This window comes from Salmo salar, chromosome ssa07 (genome assembly GCF_905237065.1).
Source record: "Salmo salar chromosome ssa07, Ssal_v3.1, whole genome shotgun sequence".
Lineage (NCBI taxonomy): Eukaryota > Metazoa > Chordata > Actinopteri > Salmoniformes > Salmonidae > Salmo > Salmo salar.
The window spans coordinates 42,029,322-42,056,556 of NC_059448.1; the positions used below are offsets into that span (position 1 = coordinate 42,029,322).

Consider the following 27,235-nt stretch of genomic DNA (forward strand, 5'->3'; position numbering starts at 1 on the left):
CAGCAAAGAAGCCACTTCTCTCCAGGAAAAACATCAGGGACAGACTGATATTCTGCAAAAGGTACAGGGATCGGACTGCTGAGGACTGGGGTAAAGTCATTTTCTCTGATGAATCGCCTTTCCGATTGTTTGGGAAATCCGGAAAAAAGCTTGTCCGGAGAAGACAAGGTGAGCGCTACCATCAGTCCTGTGTCATGCCAACAGTAAAGCATCCTGAGACCATTCATGTGTGGGGTTTCTTCTCAGCCAAGGGAGTGGGCTCACTCACAATTTTGCCTAAGAACACAGCCATGAATAAAGATTGGTACCAACACATCCGCCGAGAGCAACTTCTCCCAACCATCCAGGAACAGTTTGGTGATGAACAATGCCTTTTCCAGCATGATGGAGCACCTTTCCATAAGGCTAAAGTGATAACTAAGTGGCTCGGGGAACAAAACATCGATATTTTGGGTCCATGGCCAGGAAACTCCCCAGACCTTAATCCCATTGAGAACTTCTGGTCAATCCTCAAGAGGCGGGTGGACAAACAAAAACCCACAAATTGTGACAAACTCCAAGCATTGATTATGCAAGAATGGGCTGCCATCAGTCAGGATGTGGCCCAGAAGTTAATTGACAGCATGCCAGGGCGGATTGCAGAGGTCTTGAAAAAGTGTCAACACTGCAAATATTGACTCTTTGCATCAACTTCATGTAATTGTCAATAAATGCCTTTGACACTAATGAAATGCTTGTAATTATACTTCAGTATTCCATAGTAACATCTGACAAAAATATCTAAAGACACTGAAGCAGCAAACTTTGGAAATTAATATTTGTGTCATTCTCAAAACGTTTGGCCACGACTGTAGAGATTTACAGACAGAGCTGACTGTTGCTCTGTCTATGTCTCCATCAGAAGTACATGCAGGAGGCTCGGAGCCTGGGGAAGAACCTCCGTCAGCCCAAGCTGTCTGACCTCTCACCTGCCGTCATCGCTCAGACCAACTGGAAGTTTGTAGAGGGACTACTCAAGGAGTGTCGCATGAAGGTGAGTCTGTACAGGTGAAATATATTGTGGTATTGGTCAAGTTGTGGTTGCAGTTTCTATGTGTCTCCAATGTATATCAGTCCAATGTTGTGTAGTTATGAGGGGATTGGTTCGTCTACAAACCAGTTGTTTGTATCCTATGTGTAGGGGTCATGTTATGTGGGTCAAGTTTCTGTGTCTCCTGTCTCCAGACTAAGCGTATGTTGGTGGAGAAGATGGGCAGGGAGGCAGTGGAGCTGGGTCATGGGGAGGCCAACATCACAGGTCTGGAGGAGAACACTCTCATCGCCTCCCTCTGTGACCTGCTGGAGAGGATCTGGAGCCACGGCCTACAAGTCAAACAGGTCTGTAGAGACACACACAAACACACACACGTGCATACACATGCACTGAACAGAAACACACACACACGCATACATGCACAGACACTCTCTCTAGTCAGGTTTTATCGTAATGACGACATTGCGTTTACAATATAAACCCCCCTGATGCTCAGTGCTCTACTTGGAAGAACCTGCTATTGGCTATAGGTCAGAGGTCAGTCTACCAACACTTTGGTTAATCAGGTGTAATAGTAATAACCATATGACCCTATTTCATTAGGCTTATTGACTGGTAATCCTCTGTCTATAGTCTAGCAGTATTAGTGAATGTATTAGCTATTGGCAGTGCAGTGTTTCCTGTATTAGGGAGTGTATTGGCTATTAACAGTGTGTGGGTTGACCTCTAACCTCTGGACTGTGACCCCTGTAGGGGAAGTCAGCTCTGTGGTCCCACCTGCTGCACTACCAGGCCAGAGAGGAGAAACTGGAGCAGCAGCAGGCAGAGTCACCAGGTAAGAACACCCACACACACGTATATAAACGCACGCATACACGTACACACACACCTTACATGGTCCATTTAATATACAACATTGACATAAAACACATGTCACGCCTACCCTCAATCCATTCAGTCACACACTATCCATACCCAATAATCCCCTGAAATACTCCATTTTCAAATGAATCTACAGACCTTTCACACTCCAGTGGCATTTGATAGATTTATTTTCAATTGGAGCGCTGCCAAAGCTGAGATGTGTGTGCTTCTTTCTCCCTCCCACAGTGTCAAATGGTCCAGAGAGACGAAAGTCTGAGTCGTCAATAGGGATGCCATCACTGCGAGCGTCCGTCATACAGGATATGAGGTATGAATTACCTACCACTGTGCCTGTACATTACGATGTGTCATAGGTAGATGGTAATATCTCACAACTTTATCCATGTGAGTCAACAATTTGTTTTGTTATTTGCTGTTATTTTTCTTATCTCCTCACCTTCTCTCTCACATCTCCACGCCTCCCTTTCTCAGGCACATCCAGAGTATGGGGGAGATAAAGACTGATGTGGGCAGAGCGAGGGCCTGGATCCGTCTTTCTCTGGAGAAGAAGCTACTCTCCCAACACCTCAAACAGCTGCTGTCCCGCCAAGCCTTAACCAAGTACGCACGCACACACACATACAGTTGAAGTCAGAAGTTTACATACACTTAGGTTGGAGTCATTAAAACGAGTTTTTCAACCACTTCACAAATTTCTTGTTAACAAACTATAGTTTTGGCAAGTCAGTAAGGACTTCTACTTTGTGCATGGCACAAGTAATTTTTCCAACAATTGTTTACATAGACTTTTTCACTTATAATTCACTGTATCACAATTCCAGTGGGTCAGAAGTTTACATACACTAAGTTGACTGTGCCGTTAAACAGCTTGGAAAATTCCAGAAAATTATGTCATGGCTTTAGAAGCTTCTGATAGGCTAATTGACATAATTTGAGTCAATTGGAGGTGGACCTGTGGATGTATTTCAAGGCCTACCTTCAAACCCAGTGCCACTTTGCTTGACATCATGGGAAAATCAAAAGAAATCAGCCAAGACCCCAGAAAACAAATTGTAGACCTCCACAAGTCTGGTTCATCCTTGGGAGCAATATCCAAACGCCTGAAGGTACCACATTCATCTGTACAAGCAATAGTATGCAAGTATAAACACCATGGGACCACGCAGCCGTCATATTGCTCAGGAAGGAAACGCGTTCTGTCTCCTAGAGATGAACGTACTTTGGTGCAAAAAGTGCAAATCAACCATGTGAAGATGCTGAGGAAACAGGTACAAAAGTATCTATAGCCACGGTAAAACGAGTCCTTGATCGACATAACCTGAAAGGTCGCTCAGCAAGGAAGAAGCCACTGCTCCAAAACCGCATAAAAAAGCCAGACTATGGTTTGCAACTGCACATGGGGACAAAGATCGTACTTTTTGGAGAAATGTCTGGTCTGATGAAACAAAAATAGAACGGTTTGGCCATAATGACCATCGTTGTGTTTGGAGGAGAAAGGGGTAGGCTTGCAAGCCGAAGAACACCATCACAACCGTGAAGCACGGGGGTGGCAGCATCATGTTGTGGAGGTGCTTTGCTGCAGGAGGGACTGGTGCACTTCACAAAATAGATGGCATCATGAGGAAGTAAAGTTATGTGGATATATTGAAGCAACATCTCAAGACATCAGTCAGGAAGTTAAAGCTTGCTCGCAAATGGGTCTTCCAAATGGACAATGACCCCAAGCATACTTCCAAAGTTGTGGCAAAATGGCTTAAGGACAACAAAGTCAAGGTATTGGAGTGGCCATCACAAAGCCCTGACCTCAATCCCATAGAAAATTTGTGGGCAGAACTGAAAAAGCGTGTGCGAGCAAGGAGGCCTACAAACCTGACTCAGTTACACCAGCTCTGTCAGGAGGAATGGGCCGAAATTCACCCTACTTATTGTGGGAAGCTTGTGGAAGGCTACCCGGAATGTTTGACCCAAGTTAAACAATTTAAAGGCAATGCTACCAAATACTAATTGAATGTATGTAAACTTCTGACCCACTGGGAATGTGATGAAAGAAATCAAAGCTGAAATAAATAATTCTCTCTACTATTATTCTGACATTTCACATTCTTAAAATAAAGTGGTGATCCTAACTGACCTACGACAGGGAATATTTACTTGGATTAAATGTGAGGAATTGTGAAAAACTGAGTTAATGTATTTGGCTAATGTGTTTGTAAACTTCCGACTTCAACTGTACACACACACACACACAATATTATTCACATTGACAGTGTCGAAGCCATGGTTAATGTGTATTAAGTGTGTGTTGTGGTGTTTCCAGGAAGTTGTATAAGCGCTACGCCTTCCTGCGCTGTGAGGAGGAGAAGGAGCAGTTCCTGTTTCACCTGCTCTCCCTCAACACTGTCGACTACTTTTGTTTCACCAGTGTCTTCACCACCATCAGTGAGTAGGACTTCAACATAACCACAATTCAACTTCAATATGACCATAATATAACCACTAATTTACCTCATCCTATACAGAACACAGTCATATTATAAGATGGTTGACTAATTCTACTTCCCCGGTGCCATTACCTCGATCAGTCTGCACACTAGCTAAAACAACTTAACTACAAGTCAACCACTTTAACTTACCTCAAGTCACCCAGAGCAAATCTTTCCACTCAGCCACTGGGGAGAGGATGGATGGTAGGCTTTTGAGAGTCCTAATTGGTGTGCTTGCCTTGGCCTGTCACTGTTTTCCGTGGCGGTTAATGTAGATGTATAGGACTATAACTTGGATCAATGGCAGAGACGGTGTTAACCTGAATAAAGCATGAGGCTATGTACATCTAATCAAAGATTGAAAGCAGGATTACATTATTCACATAGCAGTTTGCACTGAAGCAGCACCAGATAAGATTCTCTCTTTTACACACTCTCACACACACTCTCTCACACACATCACCAATAGCCCTGGATTTGCTTTCTCTGGAACCCTTGCCTGCTGTTAGGGGAAACTGGGATCATTTTTTATAGTAAAATTCATAAATTAATTATTACTTTAAAGCAGTGCAATCCACTGAAATCTCCCTGATTTTAGTTTGCCCTTGTTATATTTAACTATAAAACTATGAATACATTTATTCTTTCTGTGTTGCACTGAGAGGGACTGTACAATTTTTTTTTGTCCCTGTAGTGATCCCGTACCGCGCCGTCATCATCCCCATCAAGAAGCTGAGCAACGCCATGACGACCTCCAACCCGTGGGTGTGTGTGTCGGGTGAGCTGGGCGACTCGGGCGTCAGGCAGATCACCAAGAACGTCCTGGAGATGACCTTCGATGTGAGTCTGAACTATGATCCAACAGCCAGGGCCCCTACGCCTCCTCTCATGTCTCTGTGACGTTCTGCAGCAAGGTTATGTCAGCATCGATTGATGGGTTTTGCTGAGAACATCACTGAGTCATTGTTCGGTGCCCACTGGGGTGAAGTGGGTGGCTGTTCCCTTTTTTGTGGCATGAACTCACGCATGGTCTCATAAGGCAGAAGACTCTGTCTAACTCGCTCTCTACCATTCCATACTTACTACTAATCCCCTATCTCCTCATTCACTCGTTCATTTATCCATTCACTCATCTTTGTGTGACTATTTGCTCTGATACCTTCCAACTTGATGAGTTACAAGTTGGGGTCATGTAGCTAATTCCACTTGGTATATATTGGAAGTATGCTTGAATAGTAGTTAACTCTGTGAGATGCTGCCGGACACAATGAGCGGATGGACCCAGACTTCCCGTTTGTCTTCTTTCCTACCTCCTTCCTCGCAGGAAGTGCATGACTCTACCTACTGAGCCTTTTCATAGTGTCTACCGTTCTGAGTGGTGCCGTGTTCACTAGTTTTGGGTGGTAGCTCTTTGTGGCTTTGTGAGCGGTTTGGGTGATGGCTAACGGTTCAGTATAGATCTGTGGACCATCTCTCTAGAGGAACTTTGCTACTATGGTGGTGGTTTGGGTACACGCCTGGTTTGTAGCCTGGTGAAGGGTAGTCTACTAGAAACCAGCATCCCAAGTCCATCCTCTCCCACTTGTGCTGTCCATCATGTCCTAACACATGTCTTCATCTCCCCCAGTCTGCTTTCAGGCCACACACTCACATCGACGCCATGTTCAAGGTTAGAAACGTGATCTCCCTCTCCCTCCCTCCTTCTCTCCACCGGACCCATTTGTATCATCCCAGACTCAATGTTCACTGTGTACCATAGACTCCAGGGTCGTATTCATTGGGAACCAAACGGAAGAAAACTGACTGAAACGGGCGAGGGGCTACCTGAAGTTGTCCAATAACAAACACTCCTATTTCTGTTATCCGTTGCGAAACATTTTGCTACGGTGTGCCCTAATGAATACGACCCAGCTCTCTCTCTCTCTGGGTTGAGGGCTTCGCCAACGATGGGTTGGTCTGAGCACCGTCTGTTGGTTATATGGTATTAATGGTGTTCTAGATTTATGAAGGGGTATGTGTTTGTTCCTGAATGCCACTTTGTGTAGTTTAGCATTACATGAACATTTCCTTGACATGGTGCTGATGTTATGCATATCACTCAATGCACCAAGCTCACCTTCAACTAAAAGGTTTGGAAAGGGGACGCAACTTTCTCCTAAGTGGCATTCAAGGGCATATTGTATGAATTGGCTGTATTTGGGTCTAATGTAGACTTTTAGTTGATCAATTGGATAGATGAGTAGGACTAGATTTGATAGAGGATTACACTGCATAGTTATAGAATTAGCAGTCATACTGTTGTTGTTAACAAATGATTTCTGAATTGTCATTGTGAATTAACATAGGAAAAACATGTAATGACATCTTGATGCTGATTTGTCTCTCTCTCGTCTCTCTCTATAGTGTCAAAACCTGGGTAAGCTGACTACAGTCCAGTTGGGTCATGATAACTCTGGGCTGCTGGCTAAATGGTTGGTGGACTGTGTCATGGTCCGCAACGAGATCACAGGACACACCTACAAGTTCCCTTGTGGGCGGTGGCTTGGCAAAGGCGTGGACGACGGCAGTCTGGAGCGCGTTCTGATTGGTGAGCTGGCGTTGCCCAACGCCGATGAGGATTTTGGGAGAGGGTGTCGCACGCCCGACATGCAGCATTCCCCGGGTCAGACCAGACGCGTCAGCATTACCTCGATGGGAGGACGCGGATACAGTGAGTAACACCCCTTCATGACATGACATAGCATACCTGATTTACTGTTGACATAACTGTAGATATTCACTTCTTGTCTCCTCTCTCTCTTCCGTTGCAGAGCCCACCTCAGCTCAAATCCAGGAGGCCATCGGCGAGGCAGTGAACAGCATCTGCAAGCACTTCCACAAGCCTGAGAAAGAGGTGTGTGTGTGTGTGTGTGGTAGAGAGAGAAAAATGACAAGCACCTGCTCCATGTTATCCATTTAATCTGTTCATTTGAGTTCAGACAGTGAAGGATCTGTATAATAGGTTTTTGACTGCTGCAGCACTCTCCTCATCTGGCAGGTTAATAGTCTCTCTCTGGTGCTCTGTCTGGGAAGGATGTCAGGACAGAGAGCAGATGCTGTTTCTCTTTCATTATAAACACGCTGAACTCATTCTAGTGCTTAACAATCCCCTCAACCCCGTCTGCACACTCTCTCTTTAAATATACTCTTATTCTCTCTGTAGAACTACTTTAAATATACTCTTATTCTCTCTGTAGAATTACTTTAAATATACTCTTATTCTCTCTGTAGAATTACTTTAAATATACTCTTATTCTCTCTGTAGAATTACTCTCTCTGTGCTCCCCTCCGGCTTCTCTCGCTCTCGCGCCCTCCCTCCCTCCCTCCCTCCCTCCTCCCTCCTCCCTCCCTCCCTCCCTCCCTCCCTCCCTCCCTCCCTCCCTCCCTCCCTCCCTCCCTCCCTCCCTCCCTCTCTGAGGTGGCAGCGTTCATTATGTGAGTCTGTTTTATGGCTCTGGTATAATGGTGTTTCAATTGAGGAAGTTCATGCAGTAATAGGAAATGGTTCAAATGACTGGCGTGGAGCCCAGGCCACTAATAGACCCCTGTTGAAACAGCAATAGGATAGATGGTGACCCCACACACCCCAGCCACGAGCTGTTCTCTCCCGCTACCATCAGGCAGACAGTATCAGAGCATGAGGTCTGATACCAACAGGCTCAGAGACAGCTTCTCTCTATGAGACAGCAGACTGCTGAACACTTGAATTGGACTGACCACCTGCTCTGTTTCTCTGCACTTAATCAATCATCACAACTGCTGCTACCAGACTCTTATTATACTGCTACATTTATACAGTTCCCCCCCCATCCGCCCCTTCTCCAATACACGTGGAAATATTGTACTATAAATTGTGCCTTCCTGTATCATTCTTATGCTAAAATGTTTATTCTATTCTACAGTCATTTACTTTGTTCGTATTCTTATCTTTTACTAGTTCTTATTGTTGTGTTGTCGAGAAGGAACCTGCAAGTAAGCATTTCATTGGACAATGTACACCACGCGTATCCCGTATATCCGACTAATAAAACTTGAAACTGAAACTTGAAACAAGTCTTCCCTGTAGCTCAGTTGGTAGAGCATGGTGTTTGCAACACCAGGGTTGTGGGTTCGATTCCCACGGGGGGCCAGCACAGAAAAAAATGTATGAAATTGTATGAAATGTATGCATTCACTACTGTAAGTCGCTCTGGATAAGAGCGTCTGCTAAATAACTAAAATGTAAAAATGTAAATGTAAGTCTAAACCCCTGGAGAGGGCCGTTTACTCAGAATCTACATTAGTTTAACTGGATGAATAGTATAGCATTAGCCGCAGCTAATATAAGGGCCTTTAGAGGAAAAAGGCCTTTATAGTGCTGTATAAATGCTCTACACTGTCACAGGCTGGTTAACTCTGTGAGGGGGAATATGAGAACAGTGTTGAAGAGAATAAAGAGAATGTTATGTTGATTTTAAGTGAACATTTCACTGTTTCTAATTGGTGCTTCAAACGGGTAGTGTTGCATCATGTTTGTTGTTGAGAATCAACAATTGGAACCTTTTTTTTTAGTCTCAAAGGTTAATGAAATTATACTACCGGTCTCTTTCTGAAACTCTCCCTCCCTCTTTCTTTCCCTCCCTCCTTCTCTCCAGAGGGGCAGTCTGACCATCCTACTGTGTGGTGAGGTCGGTCTGGTCGGGGCGCTGGAGCAGTTCTTCCACAACGGCTTCAAGTCCGCCCGCCTCTTCCAGAAGACTGTCTTTGTCTGGGACTTTGTGGGTGAGTGGCCTACCTATACACCGCTGCCTCCATCTAGTGGAATAACCTAGAAATACCACATATTTCTCCCTACGTATGATACATGGAGATGGATTGAGGGGTTATTCTTCTTCTATGAAGGTGCTCAGGTGCACCCGCTATCCATCTTTATGGTATGATTATAGATCTTTGTGATAGGCTTTCCTCTAGTGGTGAAAACTAGGATATTGCATACTGAACTTCCCCAATGGAAATAAAGTAGTCCATTAAAAAGTCCCTTTGATACTCAAAGTAACCTTGCAGGTAGCTGCTTTAGCGGTCATATGAAACGGCTGCTTCATCTTTTTATTAATATTCATATCACAGCTTTTGACTGATATGAATAAGGATATGAGGAGAGGAGGAGAGGAGGGTTTTCATAGAGTACTTTACTTGCACAGATCAAAGGTTCAAATACAATCGAGGGAGAAAGAGTGAACCCCTGTAGACTGGACATACTCTTTTAGCTCTAAATCAATCAATCAAACAAATGTGTGTGTATATATATATAAAGCTCTTTTTAGCAGCAGTTACAAAGTTCTTCTACAGTAGACCCTACCTCCTTGTCCCCTCTCCTCTTCCTGATCTCCTCCTCTGTTCCCATCTCCCTAACATATCTCCTCCTCTCCCCCTCAACAGAGAAGGCGTTGGCTTACATGGAGTCAGCAGACCAGATGGGGGACATGCAGGAGACTGCTGAGCCCCTGGGCCTGACCTGTGTCTCTCTCTGTCACTATGTCAGTGCCATCAACTCCTCACCCAGGAACATTGGCAAGGACGGCAAGTTCCAGCTGCTTGTCTGCCTCGGGGCCAGGTGAGGGCGCCACTCACACACAGTGAGACAGAGATGGGGCTGCAGAACTGAGCTGTAGTTGTTATTGGCACAAAGCATCCAGAGGGCTGTATTGGGAATCAACATCACCCTTCTGAAAAGTCTCATTGGTGACATGGAACCAACTGTTTAGCAAACATACTCCTAATTATCTTTTCTCTCTCGCTCCTATCTATCTATCTATCTATCTATCTATCTATCTATCTATCTATCTATCTATCTATCTATCTATCTATCTATCTATCTATCTATCTATCTATCTATCTATCTATCTATCTATCTAGAGATCGTCTGCTGATTCAGTGGCTCCCTCTGTTGTTGGAGTGTCCAGTGATCCAGCAGATGTACGAGGAGTCTGCTCTGCTGCGGGACCGGACCACGGTCAATGCTCTCATCGCTGTCCTGCAGACCCTCCACGACTTCCCCATCACCCTGGAAGCCTCGCTTGTCAAGGGCATCGACCTTTAACCCCTACCACACATTCTGCTGGGAAACCACCCAGCCCGTGACTACATTACCCAGAAACCTGTGCTCTGTTCCCTTTTGCCCTTTCACTGTTGTTGTTGTTGTAGAGGCATGCTTCAGCTGATTCACTCTGGGAAAAGTCACCGCATAGGGAGGAAGTAGGAAGTGAGGACTATGTAAACAGAGTCGATCCCACTGCTACAGAGCAGAAGCTTGTTCTTTGGATCATTGAGTGATGATGCAGTATTATTATTACATAGCTTGTGGTTTTGAAAAATATCCTTTTTGATATTTAATAAGAAGGGACTGTTTTTAAAGAAAACCCATGGATGTTTCACTATGTGCTAGATGTGTGTAGCCCACTGTAGGTAGCTCTTCAATGGACACTTTTAGCCTGTGTGATGGAGATCCTATCTCTCTGTCTGCTGGATCCTGCTCCAACTTCAGCTAGCGTTAGCATTAGCAAGCATGCCTGTGGTTCATAGTCAGCCAGGAAAAAGGAAACCAAACAGAAAGTGACTGTTTGCCCCTGCTGCCTCTCCATAGTCTCTGCACTGGGAATATCTGTGGGTGAAACTTCATAATTTGGATGAAGTTGACAACAAAGGAAAGGAAAACTGGATTCATCTGCTTTCAGCACTACATTGTGTGTAATGCAGCTTTTTGATTGGATGTTGGCTCATTTCTGTGTTGGACTGGATACACCTACTGTGTTGGACTGAACATTTGCTCTGCTTTGAGATTGGCTAGCAGATCTTGGTGGACACAACCACTGCATTGGATTGGATAGGTCTTTCCTAGGAGGACAGGGGCTTTTCTAGGGTTGCATGGACATTCCAACCAAATTACAGGCATTGACCTGACCCTATTTCAAACTGTGTGTGTGCGTGTGTATGTACAGAGTGTCCAAAACCATTAAGAACACCTTCCTAATATTGAGATTTGGGGCATCTCCCCCTTTTGCCCTCAGAACAGCCTGAATTCGTTGGGGCATGGACTATACAAGGCGTCAAATGTTCCACAGGAATGCTGGCACATGTTGACTACAATGCTTCCCACAGTTGTCAAGTTGGCTGGATGTACTTTGGGTGGCGGACCATTCTTGATGCACACGGGAAACTGTTGAGTGTGGAAAAACCCAGCAGTGTTGCAGTTCTTGACACAAACCAGAGCGCCTGGCACCTGCTACCATACCCTGTTCAAAGAAATGTAAATATTTTGTCTCGCCCATTCACCCTCTGAATGGCACACGTATATAATCCATATCTCAGTTGTCTCAAGGCTTAAAAATCATTATTTAACCTGTTTCCTCCCCTTTATCTACACTGACTGAAGTGGATTTAACAAGTGACATCAATAAGGGATCATAGCTTTCACCTGGATTCACCTGGTCAGTGTCATGGAAAGAGCAGGTGTTCATAATGTTTTGTACACTCAGTGAATGTGTTCTCCTAATGTTATTTTTATATTAGAAATTGTAATGGTCAATGTATTGAATTTCATCCTGGTTTCTATCATGCACAGTTTGTGTGTGTGTGTGGTCCGTCAGATCTGTGTGATTGTTGATCTCAAATGGACATTTTAGGACAGTTTCCTACTCTGTGTGGTATTGAAATGTTCCAGCCCCTTATTTAATGTGAAATACACTGGAATTTAAAACAATTGCAATAAGACCCTAACCATACAACCCCTAATGATGTATTTATCATAAATGCCTCAAACCTTCCTATGATAAGTGGTTCTTTTCTGGTGAGTGTTAACTCCTTCTGGGACTATTTCTAGCTGGTTGTATTTTTCAATCTAAAATAGATCTCTTGCCACTTTTTCAGTCAATCCTTAATGAACATGTTCTTATATTTCTGTAACAACAAGTGTAAATATGACGTTTATGCATGTGGACTAAAAAGGGTGATCAAAATACATGTTGACTAAAGTTAGGCTAACTATGACCAGACAATAGATTTGAACCCAACCAAAAAGGGAAAACAATTGACAGATTCCGAATCACAATTTTAACTCAGTGTTTCAACCACAATACTTAAGGTTTGTTTTTTTCAGTATTAACTCACAAAAGGACAGAGCATTTGTTTTTAATGTTCTGATTTGATGTATTTATTCTTATAAACTGTGGTAGTAATCAAGAAACTTTGAGACACTGTTTGTGATCGGGGCAAAGGGCCGCCTGTGAAATATTTTGAAATTACATTCTGTATGTTGATCCATGTGACTTTCCTTCTATAACATTCACAGTTTGGTCCTGCGACTAGGTTCCTACTGTCTTATGTATCACGGATTCCAACAATTACAAACCTATCTACCTGTACGTATAAGAAGCCACAAACATAGGAGGATGATCAACCCTATGTATAGGTGTTTAGTGCATAGCTGTGAGAAAAGTGTCTGTCTAGTGTTGAGAGAATAAGTAGAATAAGGTCCCTCTTTGCATCTCCTAAAGTGCTACTTTGCGGTGTACTCCGCTACTCGGCTGTATACTTTCTCTTCACACACCGCTACAGCTAGGCTCATTCAGTAGTCCTGTACTTTACTTCTGTCTTTGTTACATAAACCTGTGTGACAAACGCTGTCCCTCCCCCAGGTGGAATATCGGTCCTATTGTTACCAGGTAGGCAATGCTACTACTGAACCTTTCCTTTCCCACAAGTGCAGATGTAAACTGTGTGTCCGGTGGGAGGAGATCATGTGATGAAAGGAGTCCTATGTCCATATAAGAGTCAATGATCACTGTTCTGTTCTGATATTTATGATGCACTTCATTAAAAATTTGCTCAATATGTTAAACTGTTTACTGTGTATGTTGTGTGTGTGCGTGCCCAGCCCTCAGGTAAAATACATGTCCCTTGTGATACTGAGATCACCTCTATGGTTGGAGATGACATATGATCCTCGTGAGAATTCAATAGTAAACAATATAACGTTTTACTCATTGAGCTACTTCTGATTCCTGTTTCACTACAAAAACAACTCTTGTTACATGGTACATCCTGTTATTTTACGACTATTTTCTAGATGAATAACATTTTCATGTTGTGTTTATTGCATTATTACAAAAATAAATCCAAATAATAGTCGATCTACTGTGCTCCACGTACCACACGTAGCCTACCTACAGACATGCTGCCACTATATTGTTGAAGTAGTCACGCCTCCTTTCTTCGATTCACAGCGCACAGATTTCAACTGGTTCCACCCCACCATTTCCCGCGTAATTCACCTCCTTGTATGGGCAAAACAATGCAGACGCAGTCAAAACGTCAGTTTCGTATGTAAATTGGTTTGATTGAAGAAAATCAGAAAATGGTGGAGTTGCCAAACGCGCATGCGTTAACATTTTTAAATACTCCTGGGAGAATCGCAAATGTACGCTCCTCGCGTCCTCTCTGCTCTCCTCAAAACCCATTGGACGAGAAAGCCAGAGGTCTCTTCCCTCCGACATTTTCCTCCAATGGCTTTTGAAAAGGAGGTGAGGAGAGAGGATGCGAGTTAATACATATGAGATTCTCCCCCAGACACGCAGTAAAACGGCAACATCCGTTTACATGCGTTTAAATAGCCTACCAACGACGTCTTTTATCATCTTTACAACTCATTCATCATTGACTATAAATCAAGGTAAGGACATTACTTTGCCAAACAGACAACAAATTCTATTTAAAACAATCTTCACGCTATGCGCTGAAGTTATTCGAGGATGTAGGCTATTTAACATGGTTAAATATCTCGGAAAGCCATTTAACCTTTTTTTAATATCTTAAATTGTTTTGTACTTTTTGAGTTAACTAATGTTTTTTACTTCAGTGTTTGACAGCCAATGACAAGCACTGTGAATTGTATTCGTGTTAATATGCGCGCTCCTTTCTTCTGCTTGGCATTTGGTGTCCGGTGACAATGAATGCTCACATTCCTTGATCAGGACTAGAGTCCTACAAATGTTTGTTTCTGTGCAACAACACAACCATTGTAACCCGCACTGTTTTAATTAGTTGTTTGTATTTTTTTCAAATAACTTATTGATCTTATGTAGACTAGGCTGGTTTCGTTTTCAAAAGACACCATACTGCCGCATCAACAACCTTGCATGCAAACGGTGTAGGCTAGAATACTTGACTACGAGTTAACAATTTCGTTGTGATTTATCGTTTTATTTTATCAAATGACAATTCCAATCTGAGAGAAAGACTGGGCGTCGTTTGAGTGACATGTGGGTGTGTGGCTCTGCGCCAAACATGCCACTGGTCTCCTTTCAATATTGTTCAACCCTGGAACTTGTTTGCATGCATGGACTGTTCAGGTCTTATATCCTTTATTTCACACTGATTAATACAATTCCTAAATGTAGGTAGCAACCAGCTTCTCTGAAAATGTGCATGTGTTCACAATCCGGCCATGGGTTTTGAACCTTTCCATTGACGCAGAATTATTCGGAAAACATAGACTTAGTCATGGAGAAAGATGCGGTGTTAAGTGACACTTTGTATCAAGTAGTTGTTGTACGAACTCTATGAAGCAGCATTCTTACACGTAAACTGGTCAAATTGTGTCTGATTATGGATGCTGCTTGTGATGTATGGGAACCAGAGGGGACCATGCTTTCTCCGTGGGTGGTGATGATCGATGTACATTCTCGACGCATGCAGGTCTTTTTAAACAACAACAAAAAAATATTATTTAAACCAGTCGACAATGCAGTGGTTGTTACATTTGATCTAATTATGGATGAAAAAACGATTCAAAGCAGATATTTTGATCGTAGTAAATTTCGCAAGCACACCACCGGTTCACTGTACAGTCGGCACCATGCCTGCATCCGTCGAAGCATGTTGCCATTTTCGAGTGAGGCAATTGGCTCTACGTCAGAGCTGGTATTATACAATCGTTTGTGCCGTTCAAGATTTACGACCAGTCCCGCTGACCACATTTATGGTTTTTACAGTTTAATCTTTTGTTAAAAAGTAGGCAAATGAATTCACCGTGTTTAGCTTAACATTTTTACATCCTTGGCATGATGAAACAAAGCCTCAATCACGATGTATCAACTCCCTTTTATCGATTTTTCATATCATAATCGGCTTTGTGACCACTGACATTCGAGCATCACATGGATGCTGCCACATGCCCTCATCCCTGCCATGGGGAGTCGGGACCACATGGCTTTTCGTTGCATCAGCACTGCGGTTGCATAACAGCGTCGCGGTACATGGCCAGGCTGTCCTGTTCCGGTCTCATTGACGTGATGACGGATAACCTAGTTCTCTCTGTCTGGGACTCTAGGCCATGCAAGCAAGCGTTAAGGGGGCTCATCTCCACAGCATTGTGTGATGCAGGCCTATGACTGTGTATTATGTTCATAGTAATGCCTGAATAGGGCCATAACCATTTACTGCTTTTCTATACAATTAAAACACTTCAGAATGCTGTTTGGAGAACAGCAAAAATGACTCTGGCCATTATCAACTTGGCTGCTGTAGGTTGTTTCACCTCAGTCAATCTACAAACACAGCCTATTAGCTATACAATTGTAATGTTCAGGGGGGAAACCTCAGAGCTTTGTCTCTGTCTCTCTGCGTTCACCTGCATGCCTCAGCCTCACCAGAGTGCCACATCACTGTCTCTCAGTAGCCTACTTACTCTCTTTAAAGTAAAGTTATGAGAACTTAGTAGTAGGGTTGCAAAGGGTCAGAAACTTTTCCGAAAATTTCCATGGGAAATTAAGCCAGGGAATTTTTGGAATTTTGCAAAAATGTATCCATAAAGTTAATTTATAACAGTGAATCTTTGTTGTGGGATACACAAGGCAATTCTAGGTCTTGTGGCATATTCTGGTTAAACTATCCCCAATTCAATTGCAACCCTCTGCATGCACAATGCATTCTTCCATCACACGTGCAGTGCACTCTTCCATCACATGTACAGCTGATTCTCAAGATCTTGCACACTAATGAGATGCTATTGAGCCCACACTACTACACTGTCTGAGCCAAGGACTACATGCTTTCTGGTAAGTTTTGATTACAATACTGGGTGGGGTGAATATATTTTATGACACAATTTTTTTTCTTAACTAATAAATAGTAGCCTACAGCGAAGTGTTTTGATCATTTCTAACTTGTTAACAATTTCTGCTAGTTAGTTTTTGCTACCATGTGGGTTTCAGCTTGCTTGAGCCTGCTAACTGAGGAGTGTTAATTCACCTGTTTCCATACATGTTTCATTTTAAAACATTTATCTTACAAAGGGGTTGTTTAATCTATTTATCTGTACATGGAATTGTATTTTAGTTTTAACTTTTTTTTCTCATCTTTACAGGAAAATGCCACAGGCACTATCTGATGTGTGGAGACATTTCACTGCAGCTAATATAGAAGGAAACCCTGTGTACATTTGCAAATACTGTGCGAAATCATTTGTGAAGAATGCAACAAAGGTGCAGAATCATCTGGCCAAGTGCATAAAGTTCCCTCGGCGCACACAACAAGGAACCTCTGACAAAAGTCCCTCTACTTCTATTCAAGGTGAAAATGATGAATCAGACACCTTATTGATAGCAACAGCTCGTGGTCCTCCTGGAATCAGGTTTTTTGACTCAATGGAGGAACGTAGTCAGATAAATGCTGATGAATGTCTTGCTCGAGCTGTGTATGCAACTGGTTCACCTCTGATGCTCACAGGCAATGTGTATTGGAAGAGATTCCTGAATACACCCCTCCAACCAGACATGCTTTATCTACTCATTTGCTGGATGCAAAGTTCAACAGAGTTCAAGTGAAGGTCAAGCAACTCATAGAGAAAGCAGACTGTATTGTAATCATCTCTGATGGGTGGTTGAATGCTGGTGGGAAAGGAATAATTAACTACATCTCCACCCCTCAACCAGTATTTGACAAGAGCACAGACACAAGGGACAACAGACACACCGGTCTTTACATTGGAGATGAGCGGAAGGCAGTCATCAATGACCTTGGACCACAGAAGGTATTTGCACTGGTGACAGACAATGCTGCGAACATGAAGGCTGCTTGGTCTAAAGTGGAGGAGTCCTACCCTCACATCACACCCATTGGCTGTGCTGCTCCTGCATTGAATCTGCTCCTCAAGGACATCATGGCACTGAAAACAATGGATACGCTCTACAAGAGAGCCAAGGAAATGGTTAGGTTTGTGAAGGGTCATCAAGTTATAGCCGCGATCTACCTCACCAAGCAAAGTGAGAAGAATAAGAGCACCACATTGAAGCTGCCCAGCAACACCTGTTGGGGTGGTGTTGTCGTCATGTTTGACAGTCTCCTGGAGGGGAAGGAGTCTCCAAGAAATGGCCATATCACAGTCTGACGATATGGACAGCCCCATCAAGAGGATCCTCCTGGATGATGTATTTTAGGAGAGTGTGGTAAGCAGCTTGAAATTCCTGAAACCTATAGCAGTAGCCATTGCATGGATTGAGGGTGACAATGCCATCCTGTCTGATGTTCAGACTCTGCTTGCAGATGCAAGAAGAAATTAAGCGTGTAGACTTCTGCCTGAAGCCCATACACGCCACAGCGTACATGTTGGACCCCAAATATGCTGGCAAGAGCATCCTGTCTGGTGCAGAGATCAACCAGGCCTATGGTGTCATCACTATCATGTCTCGCCACCTTGGCCTGGATGAGGGCAAGGTTCTTGGCAGTCTGGCGAAGTACACTTCCAAGCAAGGACTTTGATGGAGATGCAATATGGCAGTCGTGCCAACATATCTCATCAGCCACCTGGTGGAAGGAACTGTGGATCTGAGGCTCTTTCCCCTGTTGCCTCCATCCTCCAAATCCCACCAAGCTCAGCAGCCTCAGAGCGCAACTGGTCCTTGTTTGGGAACACACACACACCAAAGCACGCAACAGGCTGACCAATACAAGGGTTGAAAAATTGGTGGCCATCCTGGCAAATTTGAGGCTTTTTTTCAGCCTGACATTGAGACTTCCTCAACAAGGTTGGACAGTGAAGATGAGGCCTCAGAGTCTGATGTTCAAGAGGTGGACATTGAGGAGGTCCAGGGAGAAGACATGGAAGCCTGAGGAAGACAACCAAATCTTTAGTTTCTAGACTATCATTTTAAAGATGTATGTTGAAAATGTTTTTTGGGAGATGCTATGGATCATTGTGGATCATTCAACATTCCCTTTTGTTCAGTGAAATCATCCCATGTGTAGAGTCAACTCATTTGATTCAAGTTCAATTCAAAACTACATTTTTTTATTTCTATTGGAAGGATTTAATCACTTGCAATTATGTCTACTTATGAAAAAGTTTGTTTCTGTCTCCATATGGTAAATGTATCCAGTGCATAAAACATTGTCATTTAAATGGTTTTAATATTAATTTGCATATATTCCCACGGAAAGATTCCACATCTGAATATACCCCAAAAATGTGCAACCCTACTTAGTAGTGTGTATGTATATTATAAGTTTACATGAACTAGTTTTAATGACTCCAACCTAAGTGTTTCAACCACTCCACAAATGTATTGTTAACAAGCCATAGTTTTGGCAAGTGGGTTAGGACATCTACTTTGTGCATGACAAGTCATTTTAACAATTGTTTAGACAGATTAATTCACTCTCTCACAATTTCAGTGGGTCAGAAGTTTACATACACTAAGTTGACTGTTCCTTTGAAACGGCTTGGAAAATTCCAGAAAATGTAATGGCTTTAGAAGCTTCTGATAGGCTAATTGACATAATTTGAGTCAATTGGAGGTGTACCTGTGGATGTATTTCAAGGCCTACCTTCAAACTCAGTGCCTCTTTGCTTGACATCGGAAAATCTAAAATCAGCAAAGACCTCAGAAAATAAATTGTAGACCTCCACAAGTCTGGTTCTTCCTTGGGAGCAATTTCCAAATGCCGTCACACCGCTCAGGAAGGAGACGTGTTCTGTCTTCTAGAGATGAATGTACTTTGGTGCGACAAGTGCAAATCAATCCCAGAACAACAGCAAAGGACCTTGTGAAGATGCTGGAGGAAACAGGTACAGAAGTATCTATATCCACATTAAAACGAGTCTTATATTGACATAACCTGAAAGGCCGCTCAGCAAGGAAGAAGCCACTGCTCCAAAACTGCCATAAAAAGCCAGACTACGGTTTTTAACTGCACATGGGGACAAATATTGTACTTTTTGGAGAAATGTCCTCTGGTCTGAGGAAACAAAAATAGAACTGTTTGGTCATAATGACCATTTATGTTTGGAGGAAAAAGGGGGAGGCTTGCAAGCCGGACAACACCATCCCAACCGTGAAGCACGGGGGTGGCAGCATCATGTTGTGGTGGTGCTTTGCTGCAGGGGAGACTGGTACCCTTCACAAAATAGATGGCGTCATGAGGAAGCAAAATGATGTGGATATATTGAAGCAACATCTCAAGACATCAGTCAGGAAGTTAAAGCTTGGTCGCAAATGGGTCTTCCAAATGGACAATGACCCCCAAGCATACTTCCAAAGTGTCCCCATGTGCAGTTGCAAACCGTAGTCTGGCTTTTTTAATGGTGGTTTTGGAGCAGTGGCTTCTTCTTGCTGAGTGGCGTTTCAGGTTATGTCAATATAGGACTCATTTTACTGTGGATATAGATACTTTTGTACCCTTTTCCTCCAGCATCTTCACAAGGTCCTTTGCTGTTGTTCTGGGATTGATTTGCACTTTTCGCACTAAAGTACGTTCATCTCTAGGAGACAGAACATGTCTCCTTCCTGAGCGGTGTGACGGCATTTGGAAATTGCTCCCAAGGAAGAACCAGACTTGTGGAGATCTACAATTTATTTTCTGAGGTCTTGGCTGATTTCTTTTGATTTTCCCATGATGTCAAGCAAAGAGGCACTGAGTTTGAATGTAGGCCTTGAAATACATCCACAGGTACACCTCCAATTAACTCATTGTGTCAATTAGCCTATCAGAAACTTCTAAAGCCATGACAATTTTCTGGAATTTTCCAAGCTGTTTTTAAGGCTGTAAATGTCTGACCCACTGGAATTGTGATTTAAGTGAAATAATCTGTCTATAAACAATTGTTGGAAAAGTGACTTGTGTCATGCACAAACTAGATGTCCTAACCGACTTGCCAAAACTATATTTTGTTAACAAAAGATTAGTGGAGTGGTTGAAAAACAAGTTTTAATGACTCCAATCTGAGTATGTAAACAACCGACTTTGTGTGTGTGTATACACAATCAATCAGCTGGTTTAGTAATTCTAGTCAGAACCCTTCAACATAACCACAATAGAAGTCTCTGCCGGCAGCTAGCCTCCTGACTGACATATAAGAAACTACTTGCCAATTGTGCAGTCATTCTTCAAGAGTTGATTTTGCTTGTTTGGGGGATCTGTAGATAGGAGTTGCAGGATGGTTTTAAACTGTCCTTTTTTTCAAATTATAAAAAATAACTGAAGTCCGGACCTCTGTCCTTGTATGTAGTTACGGCCATGTGCGTGAATTATGAAGACTGTTATTCCATGCTGTTGTGAACTGAAGTCTCATGAGATGGTTTTAGGACTGTTAACTCTTATGAACAGTGGACCTTTTGAATAAAAAGTCAACCTACCTGTATACTGCAGAATTAGTAAACTATCCTCTGAGAAATAGACCCATAGGTGTGTCATCATAATCCTTGCCAGATTACATATCATATCCACAGATTTGTACATAAACATATTTGTAAGTGATCATTGCTTCATTTCCCCCATCCTGTGTGTTCCAGATGTTTGGCTTCCACAAGCCCAAGATGTACCGGAGCCTAGACGGTTGCTGTATCTGTCGGGCCAAGTCCTCCAGCTCCCGCTTCACCGACAGCAAGCGCTATGAGAGGGACTTTCACAGCTGCTTTGGGTGAGTGGACCACTCCTCTATACACTGGCTCAGACCCTGGGCAGGTCCAGCTCCTCTCTGCAGCTCAACTCTGGGGGTAGAGAGGTCTGAGGCCTTAAGACTGTCAGATTTGGACAATACAGAAATTGTAATTGTTTTAGGATTTTTCTCAGTGTTCATTCTCATGACTATGCTACCCCGTTACCGCCACGCACTCAAGTCACTGTAATGCAATTAGATTTTTAAATAATTGAGTCTTTTACCCATGGAGTTTATCAAACTAGGACACATTTCCCTTTTCATCTCATTAAATAAGTATTTTTGTATGAAACCAGAATTGAAAGAGTTTTACGTCCTCACCTTGTCACTCTGCCTCTCCGCAATTGGCCAGGCCAGTATGCGTCGGTTCATTGCTATGGTAACCGGTGACGTAAGTCAACAGGAGAAGCGTTCTGGCAGAAAATAGCTCTGACCGACTCGCACTGACTGGAGCAGGGATAATAATAACCATACGCTGAGCTTCAAGGCTGTCATCATTCATTCTTTCTTTCTCCCTTCTAATTTGTTCCTCCAGGCTGAGTGAGGTGCGTTTTGGGGAGATCTGTAATGCCTGTGTTCTCCTGGTGAAAAGGTGGAAGAAACTCCCAGCTGGATCCATAAAGAACTGGAATCATGTAAGGCCTCTCAGAATCCATCCACTCTCAGTATTCCATATAATAGGTCTTAAGACAACACTATTACAGGGAGTGACTGGCGCAACACCTGTAGGTGTATAATAACCGCTTTTCCTTAGATACAGTACACTGTTTATTTGCTGCCCTATAGGCCATTCTATACATTCATGCAGTTACCTTGGAAACAGACATCCATCCGTCACTCAACCCTTCTCTCCTGGGTCACAGGTTGTTGATGCTAAAGGTTCAGGGTCAAGTTGGAAGATGACAGTGAGGTCCAAGAAGATTAAGATGAAGAGGCGAGCCAGGCCAAGCCAGATCAGCCAAGTGCAGAAGGAGCTCAAGAGACGCAGTAAGCAGATGATACTCTGTGCTCGGCTACGCTGCCTTGTGCAGTGTAAACTTTGGGGTTTCAAAAGTAAATGGATCACAACTCTTCTCTCCATTATTTGTCCTGCCTAAAGGGCTGTGAAACAAGAGACCTTGATTGATATTTCTGGATTAATTCCAAAATAAATATTACAGATGTTTATCTGAACCATGCCTGCTATGTTATAAGTTGAGATGAGTTTCTGATTGTGCTCCGCCCTGCCCCCACAGACTCTGATGCCCTCAGCACCACCTCCAGTGCCTCCCCTGCCCATTCTCCCAGCTATAGCAACCAATCAGACGAGGGCTCGGACGTGGAACTCTCACCAGGTGCCACCCACTCGCCAGTCTTCTCTTTCCTGGACCTCACCTACTGGAAAAGGTAATAGCTAGGATGGTGGAATCAGGGTCATATTTATCAGGCACCAAATGGACTGAAACTAATGAGGAACTACCTGAACTTTTCCAATGAGAAACTATTTTTTTTCTGTTGCAAAATGCCTTGCTACGTTGTGCCCAAATGAATACAACCCATGTTATACTCGACCAGTTTTTGTTCATACGCTGTATTTCATCCTTTTAATGCATCATTAACTCCATAGCCCTATTTAATCCTCCTTCATGGTACATTTGTTTGATTTGGTTCCCTCTCTCACTATAATGCTTTGCTGTCTTGACCGTCCTCTGTGGGTTTTAGGCAGAAGGTGTGCTGTGGCATCATCTACAAGGGACGCTTCGGAGAGGTACTCTTAGACCCCCACCTCTACAAGCCCTGCTGCCAGAAGAAACGACAGCACAAGCCAGAGGAGGAGGAAGCACAGGCGAGCAGAGGGAACGTGATGAGCTCCACGCCACCGAACATCCCACCCACTCCCCCAGGTCAAAGATGAGGAGGGGCGGAGGAACAGTGGGGATTTGATGTCGTAATATCTCACAGAGAAATCGCATGACACTCTACAGAAGTCAGATGGAGACCGTTGGGATTTTTTGACGTCCTGGAGCGCTCTCAAGACAGTCTTCTGGGATTGCTTTCTATTCAAGAGCAGCTGGACTACTTATCAAATGTTGTGTTCTGTACCAGGAGGGCAAGGTTTGTTATTTTATATCTGTTAACAACGATGGACTCTTGCACCCCCCCCCCTTCTCTCTGAGTGCTATGAGATTGTGAATATTTGTTTTCAATATGAAATGCTGGATCCACTAAAGCTGTATGAGAAATGGAGACCTCTGGAACTGTACCTTTTTTATAGTAGGATAGAGCCATATCCACTAGGATAGAGCCATATGCATTAGGATAGAGAACAGCCTTCCACACTTTGCCTTCTCCTGTCCTGTACCACACATACACACTGGCCCTGGTCACTTTCTGAAAGAATTTACTCTCTCCTTTTTTATTTTGCTTGTCCTTCCCTTAATCCACATGGTCACTGATCGGACACCTAATATTGTAAGGGTAAAGCTGTAGAAATTTGGCAATCAATTTGTCAGAGGTGTGAAAAGTGGGAAGCAATTCAGTGATTTTTTTTTTTTTTTTTTTTGACCAGAGCCTTATTCTTTGGAGAAGGTTTCTTTGGTAAAGGGACATGTGTACACAACCAATGTCATATCCAGCCTTGATTGTGCACCAGGTGTACTCTCTGTTATTGATACTATAGTCTTTCCAGTGCACATTTAATATTTGATATTGTAATATGTAAGGCCAGTGATATTGTTCAGTGTCTTTTGGATGTCCATACAAAGCACATTCAAATGTTTGAGGGAGCCTATAGTGTGCCCTCTAAGCAGTGATCTTGATGCAAGTGCTCTCGATCTCCAGTCCTCACCTGAACCAATATAAGCTAAAACCCACAAACTGACCTTGGAGCAGCACTTTTTGAGCACTTCCTATCTCAGTCTACAGACCAGTTCCATTTAGTTTCCTAGCCCCTTAGAGCATATCTGAAGGCGATGGTATAGTGGACACTTATTTATTCCTTTTTCAGTTCTTTGAACGCAAACAGGGTTCTGGGAAGGGGCTATGGTGCTAAATGGAACGAGGCCTATGGACCCTCTTATGATGTCAAGAAAAGACTGGCTGAGTGGGCCAACCAAAAAGCTTCCCTGGTTTTCTTCTATTGAGAATTTTGATGCCCTTTAATTGTGCTTTAAGTTTGATGCCTTTCCAGAACTTTTTGAGTCCTGCAGGACTAGGTTGTATAAATCCGTCTACATCTTTTGCATGATGTTAGTGGTGAAATAATAACACTATTTTCGTCTGTCACTTTGCCTGTTTGGCGCAAATACTGTACAGTTATGGATATTTTTGTGTGTGTATATAAGGAAGAAGGCTACAACGTAATGAATAGATCACAAAAATGTTGTTCTTAGTCTTGTTATATGTCCCAAGACTGTCATGGATATTGAGGGTGGCTCTATACAATTGTCAGTACATGATAATCTAGAAAGCCCCTCCAACATCCCTCATGTAGGCTACTGTTGTCGTCACTTTTATTTCAAGAAATGTGTAGTCTTGTTCTGTATCTCCTGCCCTATCCACTACTGTTCATATAATTTAAATATTTTTAAACCATGGTAATATTTTTTGAAACAGACATTTTATTTCTTAGCCTTTTATTCTACATGTCAGTGAAATGGACTAGAGCCTGTATTTGCATTGCATACTGGGGGGGGGGTGTATTGTAGAGCTGTCAATGTATTTGTTCTATTAGTATCTAGATGGGAAAGCTCACATGACAAATTAATGCATACTCATTATTGTGTAAACTATCATGTTCAATATACAGTATTTTATTCTCTGCATATGGTTAATATTAGCACTGAGTGTACAAAACACTTCCTCTTTCCATGAGACAGGCCAAGTGAAAACTATGATCTCTTATTGTCACCTGTGATGTACAGTTCAATCAATGTGGAGGAAACAGGTTAAATAAGGATTTTTAAGCCTTGAGACAATTGAAATATGGATTGGGTATGTGTGCCATTCAGGGGGTGAATGGGCGAGACAAAAGATTAACGTTTCTCTGAATGGGGTATGGTAGTAGGTGCCAGGCGCTCTGGTTTGTGTCAAGAACTGCACCACTGCTGGGTTTTTCATGCTCAACAGTTTCCCGTGTGTATCAAGAATGATCCCTCACCCAAAGGACATCCAGCCAACTTGACACAACTGTTGGAACCATTGGAGTCAACATGGGCCAACATCCCTGTGGAACGCTTTCAACTCCTTGTATAGTCCATGCCCCGACGAATTGAGGCTGTTCTGAGGGCAAAAGGAGGCGCAACTCAATATTAGGAAGGTGTTCCTAATGTTTTGTACTCTGTGTATGATGGCAGCTATTTCAATATACAGATGGTCACCATGGTTTGATCAAAGCTTTACTACGCAACCCTATTTGTAATGTATTTATGTATAAAGGCATCAGACATGGACTATATAAAGTAGTAATATTTTTTTTATGTTCCTTTAGATTCCTCTAATCTTCATGTTTGATTGAACGTTAGGGAAAGTGGTCATTGCTCCCTTAATGTATTTGTATGTGCTTGTATATATTTTTTTGGTTATTGACTTTTATTACTTTCTCCTGTAACTGCCATAACCTTTGTTCTATTAAAGTTCAGTGGGCCAATACTATTCAATTCACATTATGTAAAATGTTGCCATATACTGTGATATGGATTATATCAAAACTATACTATTATTCATAGATTTTGTTTGTAACCAAACTAGGTGTAATTCTCCTGAGATGGCCTATACGTCTGTAGAATATGCTTAGTTTATGTGGTAGTGCTACTCGCATGTGGTAGATTTATGCACTGTTATTTGTCTCGGAATGTACCCATTTATTTCTCAAAGCAAATTTTGTATTTTTATACACATTTTAATTTAAACTTGTTCATTAAATGTAGTTTGTCGAGTTTGCTTTTAGGTATCAGTCACATTTTTCTCAATCTCTGGAATATGCCTAATTGTTTTGAAATAAATGTATCTTTACACAAAAGCCATGAACCTTCTTGAAGCTTTGTCCCTTTTAATTCAAGGATACAATAGCATGGCTAAAAAGTATAACTTTAACTATAATGAAATTGAAAGATCACTTGTACCATGATTGTACTAAGACTATACTGTCTGAACCAGCCATCATGAAGACGGTCTACATTAGACACAGAATATTACTATCATACTGTATTATAAAGGTGTGTGTGGCCCTTGGTGGCGATTTGGGGAACGGCTCTTCAGGGGTAATCAAAAACCCAATAATGACCCCCTGGAAAGAGGCAGGGCCATTCATAGTATAAATGGTACACACCTGCATTCATTAGGCCTCTTTCCACCAACCAAACTGGTTCAACAGAGTCAAAGATGCTTGTATAGAAATGTAGTAATGGGTGTGGTGTATAGCCCAAATGTATATATTGTTTGTCTTTAACAATGTTTTTAACTAAGCGTTCTAATTGGAGGCCATATTTAAAGCCTCAATCATTGCTATAGCCTGTGTTGAATACTGATTGTTGCTAATTTTGTAGCAACCATGTAGAATCTTAAAGTTCAAGTATATTTCCTTTATTGCCCATGTGAAGATGCCCTGTTTTGACATGGTTTGTGTTTTTATAGTAAAACCATCTGTCATCATCATCATCCTCAAACAAACCATGTTTTTTCAGATCATAAAACTATCTGAATAATGATGTATTGTGTGAAATCTAGTCTTTATAAAGTAGGCTAGTCTCTATAGCCATTTAGTTAACGGTAGTCAAATTTCATATGCACTTAAGGGATCTTTATTTTTTTAATGATTCACCAGCCTTGTCTAGGTTGTTAACCCGC

General features: G+C 42.6%; 1 protein-coding gene and 1 pseudogene across 7 annotated transcripts in view; both read left to right on the forward strand.

Moving 5' to 3' along the window:
* Positions 1-11,603, forward strand: part of LOC106609315 (DENN domain-containing protein 5B) — a 78,457-nt gene extending 66,854 nt beyond the window's left edge. For 2 of the 7 annotated variants that reach the window (XM_014207994.2, XM_045722002.1), the window contains 12 exons: positions 902-1,033; positions 1,225-1,377; positions 1,787-1,868; positions 2,144-2,225; positions 2,390-2,518; positions 4,236-4,357; positions 5,096-5,241; positions 6,805-7,111; positions 7,212-7,294; positions 9,075-9,201; positions 9,859-10,033; positions 10,336-11,595. In XM_014207994.2, the coding sequence (XP_014063469.1) occupies positions 902-1,033; positions 1,225-1,377; positions 1,787-1,868; positions 2,144-2,225; positions 2,390-2,518; positions 4,236-4,357; positions 5,096-5,241; positions 6,805-7,111; positions 7,212-7,294; positions 9,075-9,201; positions 9,859-10,033; positions 10,336-10,519 (1,722 nt within the window). In that variant the 3' untranslated portion in view covers positions 10,520-11,595. Of the gene's footprint in view, positions 1-901; positions 1,034-1,224; positions 1,378-1,786; positions 1,869-2,143; positions 2,226-2,389; positions 2,519-4,235; positions 4,358-5,095; positions 5,242-6,028; positions 6,071-6,804; positions 7,112-7,211; positions 7,295-9,074; positions 9,202-9,858; positions 10,034-10,335 lie in introns of all 7 variants that reach the window. The other 5 variants (XM_014207996.2, XM_014207992.2, XM_014207993.2 and 2 more) reach the window with 5 other exon arrangements.
* A 2,316-nt stretch (positions 11,604-13,919) lies between these two features.
* On the forward strand, positions 13,920-26,408 carry LOC106609314 (SIN3-HDAC complex-associated factor-like; annotated as a pseudogene).
* The last annotated feature ends 827 nt before the right edge of the window (positions 26,409-27,235 follow it).